At 42.6% G+C, this 22,960-nt stretch overlaps 2 protein-coding genes across 2 annotated transcripts; both read left to right on the forward strand.

Annotated features, from left to right (window-relative positions):
• Positions 1 to 1,865: 1,865 nt before the first annotated feature.
• Positions 1,866 to 2,569, forward strand: LOC109152050 (putative lipid-binding protein AIR1). Its single transcript, XM_019299633.1, has one exon. It carries the CDS (start codon positions 1,900 to 1,902, stop codon positions 2,272 to 2,274), a length of 375 nt encoding a protein of 124 aa, XP_019155178.1. The 5' UTR covers positions 1,866 to 1,899; the 3' UTR covers positions 2,275 to 2,569.
• Positions 2,570 to 11,578: 9,009 nt separating this feature from the next.
• On the forward strand, positions 11,579 to 18,393 carry LOC109152048. Its single transcript, XM_019299631.1, has 8 exons — positions 11,579 to 12,121; positions 12,209 to 12,436; positions 12,511 to 13,840; positions 14,447 to 14,710; positions 15,339 to 15,574; positions 16,218 to 16,323; positions 16,731 to 16,894; positions 18,106 to 18,393. Exons 1-8 carry the CDS (start codon positions 11,579 to 11,581, stop codon positions 18,391 to 18,393), a joined length of 3,159 nt encoding a protein of 1,052 aa, XP_019155176.1.
• The last annotated feature ends 4,567 nt before the right edge of the window (positions 18,394 to 22,960 follow it).

Below are 22,960 nucleotides of genomic sequence, written 5' to 3' on the forward strand. Positions count from 1 at the left end.
CTTTCGTTTAAGCAGCAGTGATCCTTCTCAAGTTCATCATTTTAATCACCATGAACATATTGTATTGAGAAGATGCATGACAATCAAAGATCTAATCTCATATAGCAGATGGGGAGTGTTTCTTCATACTTTCGGCGTAACCCTAATTCTTTTCGAGTAAGGGTACTTATAGATTCTTCAATAAACACTCTCCATAAATGACTTTGATTGTAGAAGGTAGGACTATAAAAGAGGAATGTAATCTCAGAAGATTTGGTCCATACCTTTCTTGAAAATATACGCTGATCTTCTTTCCAAACTTGTCTGATAATACCGCGTAAGACTTTTTAGAAAACAGCTTCCTAAATCAGATCCTCAGTGTCCGTCCTTCTGTTGTTGCTTCTAATTGATCAGTCGTCTGTAGAGCTGGACGGACAGACTCTAAACCTATCTTAGAATGCCATAATAATATTGCTGATTATAATATGAGATTTTTTGAACATTTAAAAACACTAACAATAATAATAGTAATAATAATAATAATATGTATTTTGATTATTATTATTATTGTTATTATTATTATTATTGTTGTTGTTGTTGTTCTCTCTCTCTCACACACGTGTGTGTGTATATATATATATATATATATATATATATATATATATATATATATATATATATATATATATATATATATATATATATATATATAGGTGCTTCTCGTGCGGTTCTGCGGGTGGACTCACATTAAGCATTACACGGGCGTACTTTAAGTACACACCAGACGCACATTAAACACACAAACAAAATACATTCAGAACACAAACTCACGCACCTTAAGCACAAAACTCATGCATTTTAAACACAACCCTCATGCACCTTAACATAAAACTCACGCACCTTAAGGACAAAAACACACGAACCTTAAGTTTTAACAACATCTCACATTAAGTACACACTGACGCACATTAAGTACAAAACTCACGCACCTTAAGCACAAAACTCACGCACATTAAGCACAAAACTCATGCACTTTAAAGTTTTAACAACAACTCATATTAAAGTACACACTCACGCACATTAAGCACACAACTCACGCACTTTAGACACAAGACTCGCGCACCTTAAGTACAAAACTCACGCACATTAATCACCCGCACAACCACACGGGAAGCATTCACCCGCACTGAAACTTAAACATATATATATATATATATATATATATATATATATATATATATATATATATATATATATATATATATATATATATATATATAATTCAATATATCATAATCATATTCATTATTATTATTATTATTATTATTATTATTATTATTATTTTGTATAAGGGTATTATGTATTTGAAACCTATTTTATTTTTATTCCTTTAACGAAACAAACATTGGAATACAATTGCTAAAGTATATTCCTTCAACGAACCAAATAATAGAATACAATTTCTAGCTATCTAGTCTTTTCCTTATAATTACCTATTTCATTCCCTGTGAAATAGCATTCTAATTCTCTACAAATTCATTCCGTGTGTTAGAATAAGGACTACATGATGAAGCTATGTAGTCCAACACCGTGTACCAAACGTTCTGTAATAGTGACAAACTTCGAGCTCCAAGTGAGATTATCTAGCAAATTAATTTTTTTATTTTTTTATTTTTACTTGTTTGTAATTCTGTTGAAACTTGAAATTTGTCAAATATATATATAATTTTTCAATTTGATCTTCACAAATATTTTGGGAGCTGCACCAAAGACTTTTTTTTTAGTACTTAAAAAAAATATGTTTTCAAAAGAATTTAAAATTGTTCGAAGTTGCATCTATAAATATTGGACATAAGCAAGGAGATTCCCTCACATCTATAGCCTGCTAACAGTTAGCTCGAAACAAAAACTTCCTTTAAAATGGCAAAATCTGCAGCGGCTTTACTTTCCCTTTTCCTCACTTTAAACCTTCTCTTCTTCACGGGGGTTAGCTCCGCCGCCTTCACCAATGATCTGCTGCCTCCCCTAAAGGGCGAGTGCCCTAAACGCGCACTGGAATTGGGAGTGTGTGCTGTTCTGTTGAAGGACTTGCTCCACCTTGTTGCTGGAAGCCCGGCCACCATGCCTTGCTGCTCTCTCATTAGCGGACTTGTCGACCTTGAAGCCGCCGCCTGCCTTTGCACCGTCCTTAAAGCCAACACCTTCGGAATCAAGTTTGACAATATTCCTGTCTCCCTCAACCTGTTGATCAATGTCTGTGGAAAGAGTGTCCCTATTGGATACCAATGCAAATAAGCCCACTTTTATATCTAATCTTATATATCTTATACATATTAAGTGCAAATAAGTCTACTTTGAGACAAAGAGTGCCATTTTCCTCTATATTTATATGTTTTCTCTAAAATCATATACGTCTTGTTAGTTTTCAGATTCCTAGCTCTCATGGCTAGGTTTTCTGGAGATATTATTACAACATGTTATTGTATTAAGTTTATGTTCCTTACTGTCATTGATTTGGCGAGTGGCTTATCAATGAAGAAATACTACTATAAGTATTTGCAATAAAATAACATTTTATAAATGTTTACTACTTCATTGGTCTCATTTTAATTATCTTTGAAAGTGAAACTTTGTGTTCTTCTTAAAAGAGAAAAAGTTAGTTGTTGATTCTGGACAAGTTAAAAGTGTATAGGGGAGGGGTGGTAAAAGAAGAGAAGGAAAAAAAAAAAACATTGATCTGTGTTCCTTTGGTTACTAAACATTGAACAATTATTTACTTTCATGCATTTACTTTTCATACGCTTTTTTATTTCTTTCAATTTTCAATTCCCTAAAGCAATGTGAGAGGCTATTGAGAGGGGCTTAGTTGAACTGTAGTTTCTTTAAGTTTCATGTCATTGTGTTCTAGTAGTTGCATGTTTGATATCTTTAGCCATTGTATTTTTACCTTGTTATTCACGTCGGGCTGAAGACGTTAAACATAGCGCTCATGGGAGGCACCCTATGGCCTATGAAAATCCAAAAAAAAAAAAAAATTCAAATACTAAAAAAGAAAGAAGAGAAAAAGAGAGAAAAAGAAAAAGAGTGTAGATAGTTAGGGAGTAGCTTGACTCCTCCATTACACTTTCTTTATTTGAATCGTGCACATATGCCACTACCTATTCTTTTGTAGCTTTGTTTTTATGGGACAAAGTGAATAGGATGGTACATGCCTTGAGAAAGGGAGATGTTCTTCATTGGGTGACATTCTCTATCCCTTTTAGAATTTGTGACCCAGTTTTCAATTTTAAAGTGTGGAGAAGAGTCTTTACACACATTCTTTGATTTTCCATGTGTCTTTCAAAAAGGATTTTGTCTTGCACCCCAAATCCCGGAAAACACTTCTAAAGTGTGGAAAGGGATATTCATTTGTATAGACCCGTGCTCCTTTCTCCACCGAGTTTTCAAAGTAACATTGATGACGATGTTTGTTTTAAAGTGTGGAAAGGACACACTTAGTGCTTAATGTTTGAAAGTTCAATTGATTGAATGGTGCTTGATTGATGAGTGTGTTTGATGGTAGAGAGTGCATCATTTTTCATATCATGTTGGAAGTGTGTTAGTGGTGTGCCTAAAAAAGTTTTTACTCATGGAATATCCTTTAGAACGAAGTTACCTCTTTACACCAAGTGAGCAAAATGCATAGAAACCAAACAGGTTTACATCTTTTATATCATTGCATGTTATTCACCTCTTATTTTGTTTGGACCTTAGTCAAGGATTTCTCGAAGTGAGAGTGTGTAGCCCTCAACTTTAGAAAGATAATTGAAAACGAAGCACGAAATTGGACTAATCTTTGGTAAGGCACGGGGCAAAATGTGAGCCTTTGGTGAGCTTGAGAGTAAATCCCTAATCCCTATTAAAAGGCATGAGGGGTTGATATGAAGAAAGAAAGAAAAAGGCTAAGACCAAAAATAAATGGTCACTCCATAAGGTAAGAAATGAGGTGAGCCGTCATGCTAGGAATTGGGGCAAAGTCATTGCACTGTCTTCGAAAAAGCGTATAGATGTACGTGAAGTCTGTTGGCCCAATGACGTTATTCTAGGAGACGATAAAACAAGAGAGGAGGTGAGCCACCCCGCTATGATTTGGGCACCCATAGCACCGACCTTCAAAAAAGCATGAAGCTCCATGTGAAGTCGGGTCGCCCGATGACGTTATTCTAAGGGGTTGAGAAGAAGAGAGTGCCCGCCTAAGCCAATTGGCGGGGAGAGGCCTATGCCACACCCTCACTTTACTTTTTATGCTTTGGGCTTTGACGTTATGGATGGATGGTTGGTTGAGGTGTGTACATCGTTCCCACTTGGTGGATCGGCTTGAAAGTCATTGGAAAATAGGAGGTGAACCCCAATTGGTTGCATGCTTGGCAAGAATGGTGTGTAGAGTGTGTTCCCTCAAGCTTAATTATATCTTTCTTGATAGATCTTTTTTCTCCTTTGTATATTCCTTGAGTTGCATAGTAGGGCACATGGTATGGGGGATTTCACCCTCTCTGTTTTCTTGCACATTCCTCTTGATTGACCATTTGATGGATTGAACTATCTTGAGTTATCTTTGAGAGTATCTTTGGCACTTACTTTTTGAAATGATTGATAACTTTCTTGAGGACAAGTGACAAGGTTTGTAGTATGCGTGGGATGGAAAGAAGGTTGCGAATGAAGATTCCCGGGAATGTCCTTCTCAAAGGATGGACAATTTGGAATTGAATATCGGGAGGTCAAACACAAGCACTCATATGCATTGGAAAACAAGTAAGCAATGAAGTTAACAAAGATTGTGTTAGGTGAATTGGATTTCCCTATCCCTTGTGTATTTGAAGTGAATCAACCTAGGAGTGTAACTAGTGGTGAATGAGTCTATGTGAGATGACTTCCAATGTTGTTCACCTCTCGATCTACGAGGTCTATCATTAGTGTAGAACCACCTTTTAGTGACTACTTTCCTTGTGAACATTTAATCAAACATGTTGTCTACATCCCTTTCCCATCTTAGGCATCTCGGAACTTAAAGAAGGGAATTGCAAGGGGGACAAGTCTATGATTAAGCCACAATCTCTTGCAAGCCTAATCCTACTCAAAGCACAAGCATATGGTGCGCATCCACACGCAAGAGTCCATACAAACTCCCCTTACAACAAGACATCACACATAGCCATAACTACCTAGATCAATCCAGACACAAACAAGAGGAAATCGAATCTAATTCATAAAGAGATTATAGCCAAACATTGTCTAGATTGCAATATAAGCACAATTAAGCAAGGTAATACAATTATAAGATGGAATTCAAGATGAAAAGTGTACAAGATTACTAAGCTAAATTGCTACAATCCACTAGATTACAAGAGAACAATAAATTCATAGAGGTAGAGTTGTCAATTCTTCCTTCAATCCTTGACGATCCTCTTGCTTGCATGGAGAATTGAGAAAAGCTTGATCTAGAAGGTGACCTAATCTAGAGAGAGAATTTCCTAACCGACAAAGCTCAGAAAATTTACAAAAATGAAAGTTAGATGATTAGTGTCTCTCCACAATCCAGTCAAAGAAGCCTCCCATTAATCCCAAAATCTGGTGCGCGTACGCACGGGTGTACGCACGTACGCCCCTGCATACACACCCCAGATTTCACTTATTCCCAGCCACGAGTGTTGATGTACTTTGTGGAAGCTTCTGCTTCCGATCCACGAGCGGTCGACGAAAGTGGGCCCTCGTAGATGGGTGTTTTGGCGCCTTTCTCCATTGCATTCTTCCTCGGTTTGCTCCGGTTCACGCAAAATGTCTTCCTTTAAGCTCAAGACCCTTCAAAACACTAAAGTGTACATGTTCATGGGTATTTGCAACACATTAGAACATTTCATAGCATTTGCATCATAAATCATCCACAAAAGACTTCAACTAAGTACAACACAACCCCTTAATGACCCATAAAAGGTGGTATCTTTGAAACTTATCACAAGTTTCCACACTTTATTCTTGCTTGTCCTAAAACAAGCTATCAATTCAATTCAAGAAAAAGTAAGTGCCAAAGATACTTTCAAAGATAACTCAAAGATAGCTCAATCAATCAACTGGTCAATCAAGAGAAATGTGTAAGAAAATGGAGAGAGTGAAATCCCTCATATCATCAAGCAAGTATGTTAAATATGTGTTCTACTATGCAACTCAATGAATATACAAAGGAAGCAAAAATCCCTTTCAATTGGATAAAATTAAGCATAAAAGGGGAACACATTCTTCACACCACTTTTGCCAAGCATACAACCAATTTTGTGTTCACCTCCTATTTTCCAAGGGCTTTAAAGCCGATCCACCTAGTGGGAGTGATGTGCACACCCCAACCAAACATCCAACCATCACGCTAAAGCCCAAAGCATAAAAATTAAGATGAGGGTGTGGCATGGGCCTCTCCCCGCCAATTGGCTTAGGCGGGCACTCTTTTCTTCTCAACCCCCTAGAGTCATTATCGGGCGACCCGACTTCACATGGAGCTCCATGCTTTTTCGAAGGTCGGTGCTATGATGAGATAACAAACTTCTGAATTGAATCGATAAGTTACAAAGAGAAAGAATATGAAACCTATATGAGAGTTTGCACAATACTCTCCTATCCTATAGGCTAGAGTGGTAGTGTAACACCCCTAAATTTTAAAATATTTAAAGCTTATAAAATAAAGGTAAATCTAATATTAAATTCCAAATAGAGCATAAACGAAACATAATAGTCGAGGTGCTATGCCACATCTAGGGCTAAACTAACCAAATAGGGCATGAATTATAACTAATATCCATAATACAATTCAAAGCTCACAAGCCATCTAACTAATACTAAGCTAAATTCACGAGTCCATCTAACGCGCTCCGAAGCTACTGATATGTTCCTGGAAAACATACTGTGTAACAACCGTCAGCGAATAATATTGGTAACCCACTCCAACGCGTTAAGTACAAATAGGTAGATATAAGAAAAATCATTTTGAAACCGGAATACATATATAACCTACGAAACTGTAATTTAAATCCAAGATCAAGACTCAAGACATGATAATAGACTCGACAATATAATCATAAAGACTAGCATGCGTCATAAGAATACGATACAAGACATAATAGACAAATAAGCTCATAAATAGCAAATAGAGGCAACAATGGCATTCAAACACAATCAATTAACAGGTAATCATCAAGGCACACAATCCATTTTCCAACCTTATACCAAGTTCCAACCTTGTAGCTCCTCTCCATCCTTATATCAGTTCCAATCTATACCTCCAGGCCACCCTTATATCGCCTCCCTTATTCCTCCGGGTAACTACATGCCCCCACCGACAAACCACCTATCAACCACCAACATATCAAGATAGCGCCGCAGTGCCATTCGCATGACCGCACCTCTAGTGCCAATATCAAGGTGTAACACCCCCGATTTTCATGCCATTTTAAAACTTAAATACGTAACTAACAGATATCATAAACAAAAGCAACAGTGGAAGTCTAACATAAAATCAGGGAAAACCAAGGAGTGTTATGCCACATTCACCTCAACGTGAACGCACAGGCAAGTCTAAACCATCAAACTAATCTGTTCAACAACTGTGGCACACAGGCCAAAACACTAACTACATTGTTCAAGGGATCTAAACTATCAACGGTTAACGCTCTCGCCATGTCTACTCAGGACCTGTAAAGCACATAAAGAAAGGGGACGACGCCCGGTCAGCGAATATTGCTGGTAACCCATCAATACGCGTTCAATAGCATATATATATATATATATATATAGTATAATACAAAACCATTTTTGAAACGGAATACAGTATATATATCAGTTCAAAATCGAAAAGAGAGAAGTCAACTGCAAAGACTCTATTTCACTCTCAAAAGAACGAGGGAATCAACATCCCAAACAACATCAAGACAAGAACAACAACAGAACAACTCAACATCGTTCAAGATGTAATCTACTAATCACAAAGCAGAAAACATCACGGCAAAGACAACAACGATAACAAGTACAACTTGAGGTGTATTCTACTGATCACAAAGTAGAATACCACTCGACATGCTCAACAGAAAGGATAGACATCCACACATTGGCACTACATGCCACAATGACACTTCATGTCACAAGTTCCAACCTTATGCCCTGTTCCAACCTTATGGCTACCCCCGACCTTATTACAGTTCTAACCTTTACCTCCGAGTGCCACCCTGTACTTCCAAGTCCAACCTTTTGCCTCCGGGAACCGTCATTCCCCCTCCAACAACCGCCAAACAAAACCGCCGAACGCACAGTACACGAGGGTACATTGCAAGATCATATCACAAAACCGCCAAACCTGAGAGCTAAAACTCACGATAACAAACCACCAAACTCAATTCATGGCCTCCACGAGGACCACATCTGTACCTTGGTGATTAATGTCCCATACCATTAATCGTGCAATCCAGGTACAGCCAACACACACATTTCATCACAGGAATCAATCAATGGATCACAACAAAGATATGAAACCATACTCAATCAAGGAAGGACTACAATCCGACACCAACGATGATCAACACAAGTTGCAACCCACAATAGGAAAGAACAAACCGCACACGCTAGCATTTCAACATCAAACTAGCATGCTTATCAAACGGGTAAACCAATCATAGTCCCGAAGAACGTACAAGACTCATCATGGTCCAACGAATCAAAAAGTTGAACATTTAGCACGATTCTAGACACCAAATCCTACATGGGATCACATCATACAGTTCTAGACCTACGAAACATCAAGAAGACACTCAAATAGCCCAACAAAACAACATCGGGAAGTCAAAACATCAATTACCGAGTCAAAAGAATCACGGGGAACAAATCCCTAAACAACCAATAAGGTGTACCCCGCGGGTGGGGCTACGGGTGGACCTCCACCCGTGGTTCCGCCCGCAGGAACCATTACCACAAACCATATGTACCCCGCGGGTGGGGCGGCGGGTGGTGCCCTACCCGCCGTTCCGCCCGCGGGTACAACCATGTACCAAAATAATCCCTTCGGGGATTTTCAACATCAAGTCCGAATTCAAGTCCAAAACATACAAAATCTCACAAAATACAACAACATGACTTGAATCCAAGAAATAGCCAAGCAATGGCATACAAGAATCCTAATAACAAGCTCTAGATATGCATTCCCACAAGACAATGCATCAAAACTCACATTTCATAGCAAAAATCACATGTAGAAGTCAAGAAATCATCATATAGGTAAGAAAATAGATTTTGTAAAGCATGGGTTACCTCTTGTAGCCTAAACCTTCACTTCTCACACCCTTAAAGCTTCTCCTAAAGCTCTCCTTCAACTTCAACTTTAAGAACACACCAAAAGACAACAAAGATTCTATCTTTTAGAAAAGACACCTAAAAAGGTATTAAAATCACTAAGGGACCATGGATCTTACCCTCCCTTATGCTCAAGGTTAAGAAAGTTTGAATATTGGAGACCAACTTGAAGAATCTTGGATTGCCCAAACTTGGCTTGACGAAGAAGCTAACAACTTTTCTAGAGAGAAGGATGAGCTTTGTGTTTAGGGTGTAAGGGAAATGAAATGAAGTATGACTCTAAGTTAGATTGTGACACAAACATAAGGTGAAAAGTCTTCTTTACCCTTACTAAAGTGGGAAATGTAAGGATACAAGGGAACAATTCTTTAAGCCTAGAGTACAACTCTTTGACTTGGATTGACTAATCAATTTCTAGTCCTCCGACTATTGGATTTTCAGGATTTTAGAAATAAATTATCAATTAAGCTAGGATTAATTATCTAATTAATCCTTAAATAGAATTTGGATTTACGGGGTGTCACACAAGGGGTCAGCGCATATAGCCCCGACATGACACTACAGCACTTATAACCTGACCCATGCTCAACGGCAAGCTAGTCGAAGGTGGGTTTGTGCCTTTAGCATATTAACCGCTATGCCTGTACCTTTAATACAATGTCCGGGCACTCGTTATGCCAACCGCCAACAATTCATTTCCACCAATCACAATCTCAACATCATTATCATCTGTTATATCGGCCATTGCGCAATGACCACGATACTCATCATTATTCAATCAATCAATAACAATCAAGACATTACAACAACGACACGTACTACACATAAATTCCTAAAACGGTATTCGAAAAATCAAACGGGACTCATACACGACAAACGGGGTACAACGCGACACAATGGAACACGGGGAAACAACAAACGGGGGAAAACATCACGACCCATAACAACTTTCCAGCGGGTGGGTGGCGGGTGGAGGACCACCCGTCAGCCACCCGCCGGCGGGCAGCCACCATTCCAGCGGGTGGTTGGCGGGCAGCCCTCTGACTGCTGGACAGGGGCGAGCCGGGCAGCGGGGTAGGTAGCGGGCACCTACCCCCCACTAGTACGCAGACAACTTTTCGGTACCGGGATCTCTCATGGAACCCAAAACCATGTCCAGACACATTCCAACACACCACAACAATATCACGGATTCAATTAACGGGAATCAAACCAAGAATCATTCCAAATAAGTTCTAACACGATTCCTAAACATGCCAAGACTGAACATCAAACATATAACGGTTCAGGAGCATCCGGAACCACAAGAACATCAAGAAATCTATATGCAAAGTCATAAATACAAGTCTTAGGCTAGACTCAACACTCGATCATGCATAAACCCACCCAAGAATACCAAGAACATCACAACAACGAGATTCACGATATAAACCCTAGGGACAAGCTCTAGACATAGTTAAATACAAGATTACACATATAATCAATCACAACATCAAGATCATCAAGATTATCAAATAAACACAACATAAACCCTAGGCAAGGCTCTATCAAGCCTCAATCACAGAATCACACATACAATTATCAAGGGAGCCAGTAAATAAGATATAGCAAGGAAAATAGGTTTTGTAAGACATGGGTTACTTCTTAGCCTGAATTAATCCTCCCTTGGCTATTAAGGTTCTTCTCTAAGATTTCCATCTGATTGATCTCCCTAGGCTTGGTGGTGGGGAATCTCTTAGGAATAATTTTGTGTAATATAACTATGGGTGGTAAGGGTTCTAATTGCTTTCTAATCCCCTATTTATAGAGTTGGGGACCACCCTGGTTAGACCTGGTTTCTATGGTCCCCTTGAGTTAGACCTGGTTTCTATGGTCCCCTTGAGTTGGGGACACCGCCCTGTGCCCTCCCGAGTGATACTCTCTGGCTGTCCCAGACACCAGACTCTTCGCCTAAGGCTCCCTGGGGGCCGAGAAGGGAGAGGGACAGGGCGTGGTCAGATTCAGACGTACCGGTGCCGGGTCACGAGCCTGAGGAGTGGGCCCCGGAGTCGGGGTCAGATTCTGACGGCCGGATAGAAGGCGTTGGCCCGGCAAGACATCGGCTAAGTCACACCAGAAAAGGGGGGGACCCCTCTCGTCCGGATCTGGTTGTTTTATCCATATGAAACTACTCGTCTGGAACGTGAGGGGGGTTTCCTCCCAGGGGTCTGCGCGCAGGATCCGTGTATTGCTGAGAATGCATTCACCTTTTGTATTATGTCTGCTCGAGCCTTTCAGCTCGTCTGATTGGCTTGAGTTTTTCAGAATTCGCTTTAATTTTGATAATGTATTTGCTTCTGATAATAATAAAATTTGGATTTTTTGGAATAATGATTTGGCAATAACATTCGAGAGTCAGACTGAGCAGTGCGTCACGATTTCTTGTGTACATTCTACGGTTCTCACGCCTTTCTGGCTCTCATTTGTTTATGCCAAAACCAAGGAACGTCTTCGGGACCCGTTGTGGGCTGAGCTGAAAGCTATATTTTCTATGATTCCCGGGGGAGTTCCTTGGTCGGTGGCGGGTGATTTTAATTGCTTGCTAAGTGTGGACGAGAAAAAAGGTGGGCTTCCGTACTCACATCGGAAGACTACTGATTTTCAGGAGTGTGTCAGTGCGTGTGACTTGATTGATGCGGCTTATTACGGTTCCCGTTTCACCTGGTGGAATGGGCGGCGTAAGGACGCGGCTATATGGATGCGTTTGGACCGGTTCCTTTACACCTCGGTGTGGGAATCGGTTTTCATGACATCCGTACGGTATTTATCAAAGTCCACGTCTGACCACACTCCTCTTTTAATGTCTTGTGATTTACTGAGTATGCAGGTGGTACCGAAGCATTTTGTTTTCCTGAACGTGTGGATTAAGCACGAAGATTTTCTAAGGGTGGTGCGTGATAGCTGGCGGGTTCCTGTTGAGGGGGCCCCTATGTTTGTAATCGCCACCAAGTTGAATAGATTGGGTAAGGTTCTGAGCAGGTGGAGCAAGACTATGTTTGGGGATATCTTTGTGAAGCTCCGTGAATATGAGGATAGTGTTCAGACCCTTGAAGCTGTCTTACAGCAACACCCGGATGATGAATTGCGTTGGTTGAATATAAAAAGGGTGTTGCATTGTTACAAAAACAGATTGCAATTGAGGAAGAATTTCGGCAGCAGAAGGCGCGTATCACCGAGGTTCAGGATGGGGACAGAAACTCCCGGTTCTTTCACTCTGTTGTTAAGGCACGCAGGCGTAAGCTATATATACACAGGGTTAAGGATGGTGACGGCGTGTGGTTGGAAGATAGGCAAGGGATTGCTAATCAAGCAGTCTCTTTCTTTGAGCATATGTTCACCGCAGAGATTGGGGGTTTTGATCTGGCTAGGTTGGATTGTGTCCCATGCTTGGTTACTGAAGAGGATAATGAGCTTTTAACGGCCATGCCTGAGGTGGAGGAGGTGAAAGCGGTGGTAATGCAAATGAACTCTACGAGTGCAGCAGGGCCGGATGGTTTCTCGGGGGCTTTTTATAAGGCCTGTTGGGATATTATTCAGGATGATGTTGTCAGTATGGTTCGGAGTTACTTTGCGGGATGGGAATTCACCAGGGCTATCACGCACACATCCATCGTCCTTTTGCCGAAGAAGCCGAGTCCAGAAACGTTCGCAGATTACAGGCCTATCAGTTTGTGCAACTTCAGTAGTAAGCTTATCACGAAGCTCATGGTAGTTCGGATGGCTACAGTCCTGCCCCGGGTATTGTCTCCGCAGCAGAGTGGGTTCGTAGCTGGTCGGTCTATTACTGATAATGTGCTTTTGGCGGCCGAGATATGCCATGGGTTGAGCTTACAGAACCGGGACATAGTTCTTAAGTTAGACATGGCTAAGGCATATGACCGGGTATCGTGGTTTTTCCTGACTTCGGTGATGCGCCGTTTGGGTTTCAGCGAGGTCTGGATAGATATGGTGTTTCGGGCTGTGTCTAACGTGTGGTATTCAGTGATTGTAAACGGAGTCAAAGAAGGCTTCTTTACATCTACACGGGGGCTCAGGCAGGGGGATCCATTGTCCCCGACTTTGTTTGTGATTACAGCTGAAGTCCTGTCAGTTTACCTTGCGCGGGTTTATGATGGCACTGCGGTGCCCCGGTTTACACAGCCGCCAGGGACACCACATATTCACCACCTGGCCTATGCGGATGATGTGATTATTTTTAGTACGGCCAGGTTGGGAGCTATTCAGGAGGTAATTGGTGCGTTAAAGGAGTACGAGGAGATTTCGGTACAGTTGGTGAGCTTTCAGAAGAGTGCTTTTTACATGCACCCTCGTACTCCGGCCTATAAGATTGAACAGATTCGCAGGGCAACAGGTTGTGTGCATAATCAGTTCCCATTTACTTATTTGGGTTGCCCAGTGTATATTGGCCGTAAGAAATGTATTTACTTTGCCTCGGTGGTGGATAAAGTGAAGGCCAGATGTTTGAGTTGGCAGCGCCGACTGCTCTCAAAGGGCGGGAAGGCAATTTTGATATCCTCAGTCTTGCAGGCCATGCCGTTGCACCTATTCTCGGCCTGTGCACCGCCTAAGCAAGTCATACGGGACTTAGAGAGATGCTATGCTAGTTTCTTCTGGAAACAGTCAGGGGGCGCCCGGTATCATTGGAGTTCTTGGAAAACTCTCTCTCGTCCTAAAAAGGAGGGGGGTGGGGTTCTTGGACTTGGATTTGATGGTGAGGGCGGCCAGTGCTAAATTATGGTGGAATTTCCGGACAGAACACACGCTTTGGTCGGATTTTATGAGGGCTAAATACTGCAGTCGGGTTCACCCGGTTGCTAAGTTAGTCCGGAGTACTGATTCGCACACCTGGAGGCGGATGTTGCAGTACGTGATGAGGTTGAGAGGGTTCTGACTTGGCGGTTGTTCCAAGGCCGGGTAAATTTCTGGTGGGACAACTGGTCAGGTCTGGGCCCGCTCGGTAGACTTTATCCACACCGGGGGGTTTCTTACTCCCGGGAGTTGCTCCTAGATTATGTGCGGGATGGTGAGCTTGATCTGGCTGACCACGATGACTTGGCGTATGCAGGGATTACTGCGGATTTGTCCCGAATAGGGCAGGGCCCGCGTGATATCCCACTCTGGACCGTGGCGTCCGACGGTATGTTTTCTTATTCCTCTGCCAAGGCCTTTCTTAGGCCTGCACTGCCCACTACACCAGACCCTCTTTTAGCTAAATGTTGGCGCAAGAACCTTCCTTTTAAGGTGTCCTTCCTGGCTTGGAGAGTGTTCCGAGGGCGGCTTCCCACGGATGACATCCTCGCTCGTTTCGGTCATGTGATCGTCTCGAGATGTCGGTGTTGTCCGGCCCCGGCCCCGGCCCCTGAGTCTATTGATCATATTTTTTATTCTGGGGAAATAGCAAAAGCTGTCTGGAGATATGTTTTGGCGTCCCTCGGCCTCTATTCGCGACATCGGAGTCTTAGGACTTTGATTGTGGGATGGGGTCGGCGGGGGGCGCGTAACCCTCTTTTGTCTTTTGTTGTTTGTAGGTTGCCGTATCTGGTATTGTGGGAGCTATGGAAGCACCGTAATGGGTGTATGTATGGCCGAGACACGACCAGTGTTGCACGAGTGATGCGTGGGGTGGCAAAGGGGGTGGCGGAATGTCTGTTTAGGCGGTGGCCCACGCAGCATATCCTGCCCTTTAATTGGAGGACTATTGTGGCATACTTGGAGGCACATGTGCCGAGGCGTGTTGTTAGGACGGTCAGGTGGTCTCCTCCTGTTGCCGCTGCGTTAAAGATTAATCTATCTCTGTCTTCGGCAGTGGGGGGGGGGGGGGGCTGCAGCCGTGGTGCGCAACCAGGAGGGTGGTTTTTGCTATGGGGTTGCGTGGTCTGGGCAGGGGGGGCACGCCCGGGGCATGTTCCGGGTCCTTTTCTCCTGCTTGGAATGGTGCCTGGCCGGGGGAAATACAGTGATTGATATAGAGTCCACCTGGGCGAAGCTAGCTAGCTATGTTGATATCTCTGTTCGTCCGCCGTGGATTCTAGATAGTGTGGTGTCCAGGCTTCGATTCCTGTGTTCCTGCGGGGTAGTTACTGCTGTTGTGTGCCCGTCTAGGGCCAATCTGCCTGCGCAGGCACTAGCTGATTGGGTGGTTGATAAGCCAGGTGAGGCCGTCTTTCGGAACCTCAATGATCTGCCGCCTAAGGTCCGCGCGTTACTGATACATAATGATGTGCCCTATGTGTTTTTTGAGATTGATGACCCCCCGTGATTGTGCTATTACTCCTGCTGTAAGCTGTTGTTTGTAAAGAAAAAGAAATAAAAATAGAAAAGAAAAGAAAAGAAAAGAAAAGAAAAGAAAAGAAAGGAAAGAAAAGATAAAAGAAAAATAAAAGAAAAAAGAATAAGGGAAAGAAAGGAGAATGAAAAGAAAGGAGTGAAAAGGAATGGAGTGAGTTAGAGGAAAATGAGAGTTGGAGAGGTAAAAGAAAGAGTGGATGTGAGCTAAAAAGCAGAGAGTGTGTGAGGTTCTTTTGGAGGCCATGAGGTCCTGCCTGCAGGACTGAGTCTCAACGTAAGGTGTTGGCGGTACAACATGGCACCCTAGTCCGGGCTGAACGGTGCACTGGGCAGGACTAGTCAAATCCGTTGACCTGGTCAGGCTTGCTGCTGGCCAATAGTAGCTGCGTTCCTTCTGGACTCCGGGGGGGATGGGCTATTATTTGGGGGGTTGCTTTTTGTTCGCGTCAGCCTGTTATAACCTTAAACACTCACCCGAGGTAGAAATTATAGTTGGGTCAGGGGAACAGGATGCTTGGTTGTTCTATCTTGTTTCTATTTTTTTGCAGGTGCTGTTTCTTTGGCCTCAGAGGCATGAACTGGTCTTGGGCTGTTTTGGTTTCGCCTTTGCAGGCATTTTTTGGGACAGACCAGGTCTCAACGCCGATGCAAGCGGTAAAAAATTGCATCCTAGCCCGGGCTGAACGGTGGCCGGGTAGGTGTTTTTCAAATCCGTTGGCGGTAGTCCAGGCTTGCTGCTGGCCCATAGTAGCTAATCCCGTTAGGGTTGGTTCTGGTTCGTACTGGTGCTGATCAGGAGTTTTGCTATTTGCTGCCTTGTGCTATGTTGATTGATTTTATGGCCTGTGATTTACCTTGTACTTTTTTTCTTAGGCCTGCGTGCCATCTTTAGCTATGTATCTCGACTTAGGCCTGCGTGCCATTGCTAGCTATGTATCTATCTTGTTGTATGGCATGTCTTGTTTTACGGGCCAGCCAATAGCGCTACGGGAGGTGTTACAGTCGTGGTGCAGCCCGGTAGGCTGCATTATGGTGTGTAGTCGCCATAGTGCAACTGGCAGGGTGGTACTATGATGGTGACACGCGAGGTGTCTATTCCTTGCTATTTGAGCTTCGGACTATATGGTGGGCTGTGAAGCAGTTGGGCTACGCGTGCACTTTTCCGGAGCAGCTTCACAGGCTACTTATTTCACATCTTGATGTTTATACTCTTGTCTGCGTTCTGGTTAGTGATAGCTAGTATGGGACTTGGGGCATGCATGTTAGAGCCCGGGGGCCTCGTTATGTAATCTCGTTTTATTTAGTTTATTTAGATTAGTTAGCAGGATTTAGGCCATGTGGGGCCTAAGTCCATTTTTTTGTAAAAAAAAAAGAAAAAAAAATAAGACAGCCAGCTATAGCTAGCAGTGTGGTTAATTGAATGCAAAAAAAAAAAAAAAAAATCAACTATTTATAGAGTTAGGAATCCTAATCAGAGTCTGAATAGTAAAGACCTACTTTTTATCCCTAACAGGTATATAGGTCTAGAATTCCTAATTAGAATCTGAGTAGTAAAGGCCCACTTTCTTTATTTCTAACAGACGTAAAGTCCTTATTATAAACAACGGTCCACGGTTCTTCGTGGACCACATTAATTAATTAAGGGATCTTGGCCAGATTAAATCCTTTTTAACTATTCTTTTATAGAATTAATTAAATAATTAATCTAGGATTAAAGGGCGTAACATGGGGTGTTACAAGTAGACTAAATCTCAACCACTAATACAAACAATATAATATAAACTAATTATATTAATTACATTACTAACACACCCCCCACCCCCAAGCACAAGGTTGTAGGGGGACAACATTGAGCTTGTCTCGAAGTAGTTGGTAACGCGGTGCGGGCAACGGTTTAGTGAAAATATGAGCCAGCTGCTCCTTGGTAGAGATGAAGTTGACAATGAAGTCACCAGATGCGACCTTATCCCGGACAAAGTGGTAGTCGATTTCAACATGTTTTGTGCGAGCGTGGAAGATTGGATTGGCCGCTAAGTATTTGGCACCCAAATTGTCACACCATAGAGTCGCCGGCTTGCCAGTATGTAAACCAAGTTCGCGGAGTAAGGAGATAACCCAAGTAACCTTGGCCGAGACATCCGCTAGACCTTTGTATTCTGCCTCTATCGATGACCTCGCAACTGTACGCTGCTTGTGGGAGACCCTAGATGCAAGATTGTCACCTAGGAATACAGCATATCCACTGGTTGACTTGCGGTCAACCGGACACCTTGCCTAATCGAAATCGGAGAAAGCATGCAGATCGAAAGAGTCAGATGGTGTTAGCGTAAGCCCAAGTCCTGAGTCCCTTTAATATAGCGTAGGACACGCTTGAGTAGGGCCCAGTGATCGTCTGTAGGAGAGTGCATAAACTGGCATAACCTGTTAACGGAGTAGGCAAGGTCCGGGCGAGTGATAGTTAAGTACTGTAGTGCTCCAACAATCCGCCGGTACTGCGTGGGATTTTCGAAAGGATCTGATGAGGGACTAGTCGGTTGCGTGACTGCTGCTGGAGTGGCCAAGGCTTTGCAATCAAACATGCCTGAGTGTGATAAAATGTCCTTCATATACCGCCGTTGGGAAAGAACCAAGTTGTCCCCAACTGGGAGTGTCTCAATGCCCAAAAAAGAAACTCGGTCGGCTGAGATCCCTAATCTTGAATATCGTGGAAAGCCACAGGAGTAATGAGTTAACCAGTTCCGAATTATTATCCATCATTATGATGTCGTCAACGTAAACAAGTAGGAAAACCCTAGAGGTCCCAGAAGTGTAGTGGAAGAGCGAGACATCAGTCTTGGAAGCCAGAAACCCGGTGGTAGTCAAGAAGTCATGGAGTCGTTTGAACCACGCACGGGGCGCTTGTTTCAGCCCGTAGAGCGACCGTTGCAGATGACACACATGGTTAGGGCGCGTGGGGTCCTCGTAGCCAGGTGGTTGTTTCATGTAAACGGTTTCAGAGAGATGCCCGTTTAGGAAAGCATTGTGTACATCCAATTGACGTAAGGTCCACCTGTTAGAAATTGCAAGAGAAAAATCGGTTTGACCACCGGGCTAAACATGTCAAAAAATTTTTCACCGGTGACCTGGTTGAACCCTTTAGCGACTAGTTGGGCCTTATAGTGTTCAACCGAGCTATCGGCCTTACGCTTGGTGCGAAAGACCCATTTGCAACCGATGATGTTCATATGCGGTGTAGCCGGGGTGAGCACCCAGGTGTTGTTGTGTAAGAGAGCGTTGAACTACTGGTCCATGGCGTCTCGCCATTGTGAGTGACCAACGGCTTGGGAGTAACAGGTGGGATCAGCGGATGCGGTAAGAGCATAGAACTCTTCATCTGTGCCCCGAGTCTTGTGCCGAGTGCGCATGGTCTGCGGTACTTGGGTCTTACCCCGACCCCTGGTTGCTTTAAGTCGTTCAACCGGTTGGCCCGTCATGGAACGAGAGGCAGCTGGTAGTGGAGCTAGAGGAGCTGTTATAGCCATCAGGCTTGACTCTTGAGCCAAAGGCAACTCCACAGCTAAAGGTATGAATTGAGTGTCGACCTAGGGCTGGGCACTTCGGTCTTCGGTTCGGTTTTTTTCGGTTTCGGTTTTTCGGTTTTAGAAAAGTTGAACCATTCAGTTTAACATTATAGTTCAGTTCGGCTTCGGTTCGGTTTCAATCGGTTTGGTTTCGGTTCGGATTTAATTCGGTTCGGGCTTCGGTTCGGTTTAAGACTTTACGATATAGTTGATAAGATGAATAATCATCTATCTGTATAGTTGATATTAAAAGAACAAGTGTCAATTACTATATAGTTCATTTTTGGACACAATCTGTCATTGCTAGTGCACTCGAAATATATTCCAGTACTAAAAAATAAATATAATGCACTGGAAATCAAAATTAGAATGACTGTAAAACACATTAAATTTATAGAAAAACATGAAACTAAGGAAAATACTGAATATTGTAAATATAACTCAAGGTAGATATAATTGTGAGCTAAAGAACAATTACGACAAACAACAAAAGTGCAATGTAGAAAACAAGCTATAAAGAAATCAAATAAAAAATTTAAGGTTCGGTACCAGTAAGAATGAGAACTGAACGGTGGAGCAAGCATCAAGGGACTTGGATTTACTTCTTTATTATTATTATTATTATTATTATTATTATTATTATTATTATTATTATTATTATTATTATTATTATTATTATTATTATTATTATTAATTTATTATTATTATTATTATTTATTAAAAAATTATATTGCATTCGGTTCGGTTCGGTTCGGTACTAAACCATTCGGGTTACAAAATCCCGAACCATTTGGTTTTCTATTACCAGTTTGGTTCCGTTCGGATCAGTTTGGTTCGGTTCAGTTCGGATAAACCGAACCGAAGTGCCCACCCCTATGTCGACCACTATTGGCCCGGATCCCCAGGGCGGAGTGGGTGGACTTGAGGAAGCCTGTAAAGTAGACTGCATAGCAAAAGGGAAAATGGACTCATCAAATCGGACATGCCAGCAGATAAAGACCTTTCCCGCGATTAGGTCCAGACAACGGTATCCTCTATAAGAAACTGGGTAACCTAGGAAGATACAGGGTGTCGACCGATACTCTATCTTGTGCCGATTGTATGGTCAAAGTAGGGATAACAGCAGCACCCGAAAACACGAATGAAGGTGTATGGAGGTTGAGATTTGTGTATTCGGTAGTAAGGACTTTCATTGTTTATAGTGGAAGATGGTAGGGAATTGATTAAGTACGTGGTTGTTTCAAAAGCATAGTCCCAGTATATTTGTGGAATTGAGCTTTCAGCAAGTAGTGCCAAGCCGGTTTCAACAATGTGTCTGTTCTGGCGCTCGACACACCCATTTTGTTCATGTGTATAGGCGCACGATTGCCGGTGATTAATTCCAAGAGATAGAAAAACCTTATGGAGACGGCGGTATTCACCCCCTAAATCAGACTGAATGGCGATGATAGATCGTGAAAACTGACGTTCTACCAACGCCCGGAACACATCAAAAATTTTATATATTTCTGATTTTAGCCTTCATGGATAAAATCAGCAGTAACCTGAATGGTCATCTACAAAAAGCACAAAACAGCGGTAACCAAAGGCACTAATTACATGAGACGGACCCCAGATGTCCGTGTACAATAAATCTAACACATTATTACTAGTGCTTGAAACCCTATCTAAAGGAAACCGAGACGATTTCCCTAGTTGACACGCGGTACACAGCTTAGACGAACTGGTTTTATTTGTAGTGACTGGACAGTGTTTTAGGACACGCTAGAGAGCTTGATTGTGGGGGTGACCTAGGCGTTGATGCCACAACTCAGAGGACGCACGTGCGGTTAGAAAAGCACACCGAGACTGCGGGACCAATGAGTTGTATAGCCCGCCAGAAGTGGACCCCCTAAGAAGAACTGCCTTTGGATTGCAATCCTTCACAAGAAACAGATTTTTGTAAAATTCAAAGTAAACATCGTTCTCGTTAGTGAAACGATAAATGGACAACAACGGTAACGTTAAGTTTGGAACATGTAGAATATTAGACACTGACAAAGTTTTAGAATGGGATGGGATAACCGTATGTCCAACACAGGAAATGTCCAAACCTGTACCGTTTCCAACTTTGAGTACATCACCGCCCGTGTAGACCTCGGAGTAGCTCAACATCTGTTCGTCCGGGGTCGCGTGGGATGATGCTCCAGTATCTGGATACCAGACATCCGCCGCCGCATGCACCGCAGCATCGCCGGAAACTGCCACATTGGCGTGGCCGGCCGGGCGATCGGCGTACCTCTTGAAACAATAAACGGCGGTGTGGTCATGCGACCTGCAAATTTGACACCGGGAACCACAGCCACGGCCTTGCCGCCCTTGGTTCTGACCGCCTCTGCCGACCACGGCCACCGGAGGAATGGCGACCTGAGTTGTTTTATTCACCACCATGCCTGCCACGTCCAGCGTAGAACACGGCCAGTGCGCCGCCACCACCCGAGGAGTCTCTCACCGCTGATGCATAGTATATTTGCAAACAAATAATTCTCAGAGTACGAGTTATCGATCCACAGGGAAGTGGTTGTATCAAGCACTAGTTACTAACTTATTCATTAGAGCTAATCTTAACAATTACTTAGATGATTGATTGGCATAAAATAAATAAAATAAAACAGCAGTTCAGGATTTTGAAAACAATTAGAGAGAAGTTGAGATTCATGGGATTCAAGTATTTAATCACCTAGTGCCAATTATCGTTTGTAATATTTAGTTTGGAATTAAGATATGTGTGGGAATGCAAAGTGGAATCGAATTACTCCCGTAATCTCTATTCCTAGTGAATTTCCACTCCCGTGGCTTAAACACCCAATAAGATCGAAGATCAGCATTCAATTATTCCTAATTACTACCATCTCCGATTGGCAACAATCTAGAATAAACTTCCCCTAATAAGTTCCCCTTTCCCAAGGTCCAACCATTAGGTGCAATTGTGTGTACCCTAATATATGCCCCAACTCCCATTGGTGACACAAACATGGCTATGAAGCTAGTAACTATGGCCATTAATTACAAGCATCAAACAATATTATCACGATTGCAACACAAGTATTAAACCCAAATAATAATATATTAAAGAAACTGAGAGCTCAGGCACATAGGTTCATAAACACTTTTACCCAAGAATCTCTAAAGAATTTAGCCAAGCATGACTAAATTATACATAGCAAATATAAATAAAGAATTACAAATCATCAAAAGAGTACAAGAATTAACCAGACGATTTTCCCAAATCTCCCTAGTCTTCTTCTTGCTTTCCAAGACAACTTGTGGCTCTTGATTTCTCTCCTTCTTGTCTCCCAGAATCTCTGAATTCTCTCGGTCTCCCCTTAGGGTTGAGGAAGGAGGGATTTTATAGTGGGTACAAAGTTGAGATGAAATAGGAATCTTGTACAAAATTGGACTCAAATTATAATTCCTATTAATAAAGAAATTGCCGTATTTAATTGAAGTTGGAATTGGAACTTGGAATTGAAGTTGAATTGGGATTTGGAATATGAATTGGAGATAAACATCAACGCCCCTTTTAATTCCTTTGATTCCAGCGCCTTCGGAAGAATTGTTGCGGCGCTCGTTAGACGCGTCGAGAGTTAGTCTCGACGCGTTGAGACCAGCAGGTCCCGATCACCAAACTTTCTGGAAATTTTCGACGCGTCGAGCCTTTGGGCCCAGAGGGCTCGACGCGTCGAGTCCTC

The sequence above is a fragment of the Ipomoea nil genome, unplaced genomic scaffold (genome assembly GCF_001879475.1).
Source record: "Ipomoea nil cultivar Tokyo-kokei standard unplaced genomic scaffold, Asagao_1.1 scaffold2360, whole genome shotgun sequence".
In the NCBI taxonomy this organism is placed as follows: Eukaryota; Viridiplantae; Streptophyta; class Magnoliopsida; order Solanales; family Convolvulaceae; genus Ipomoea; species Ipomoea nil.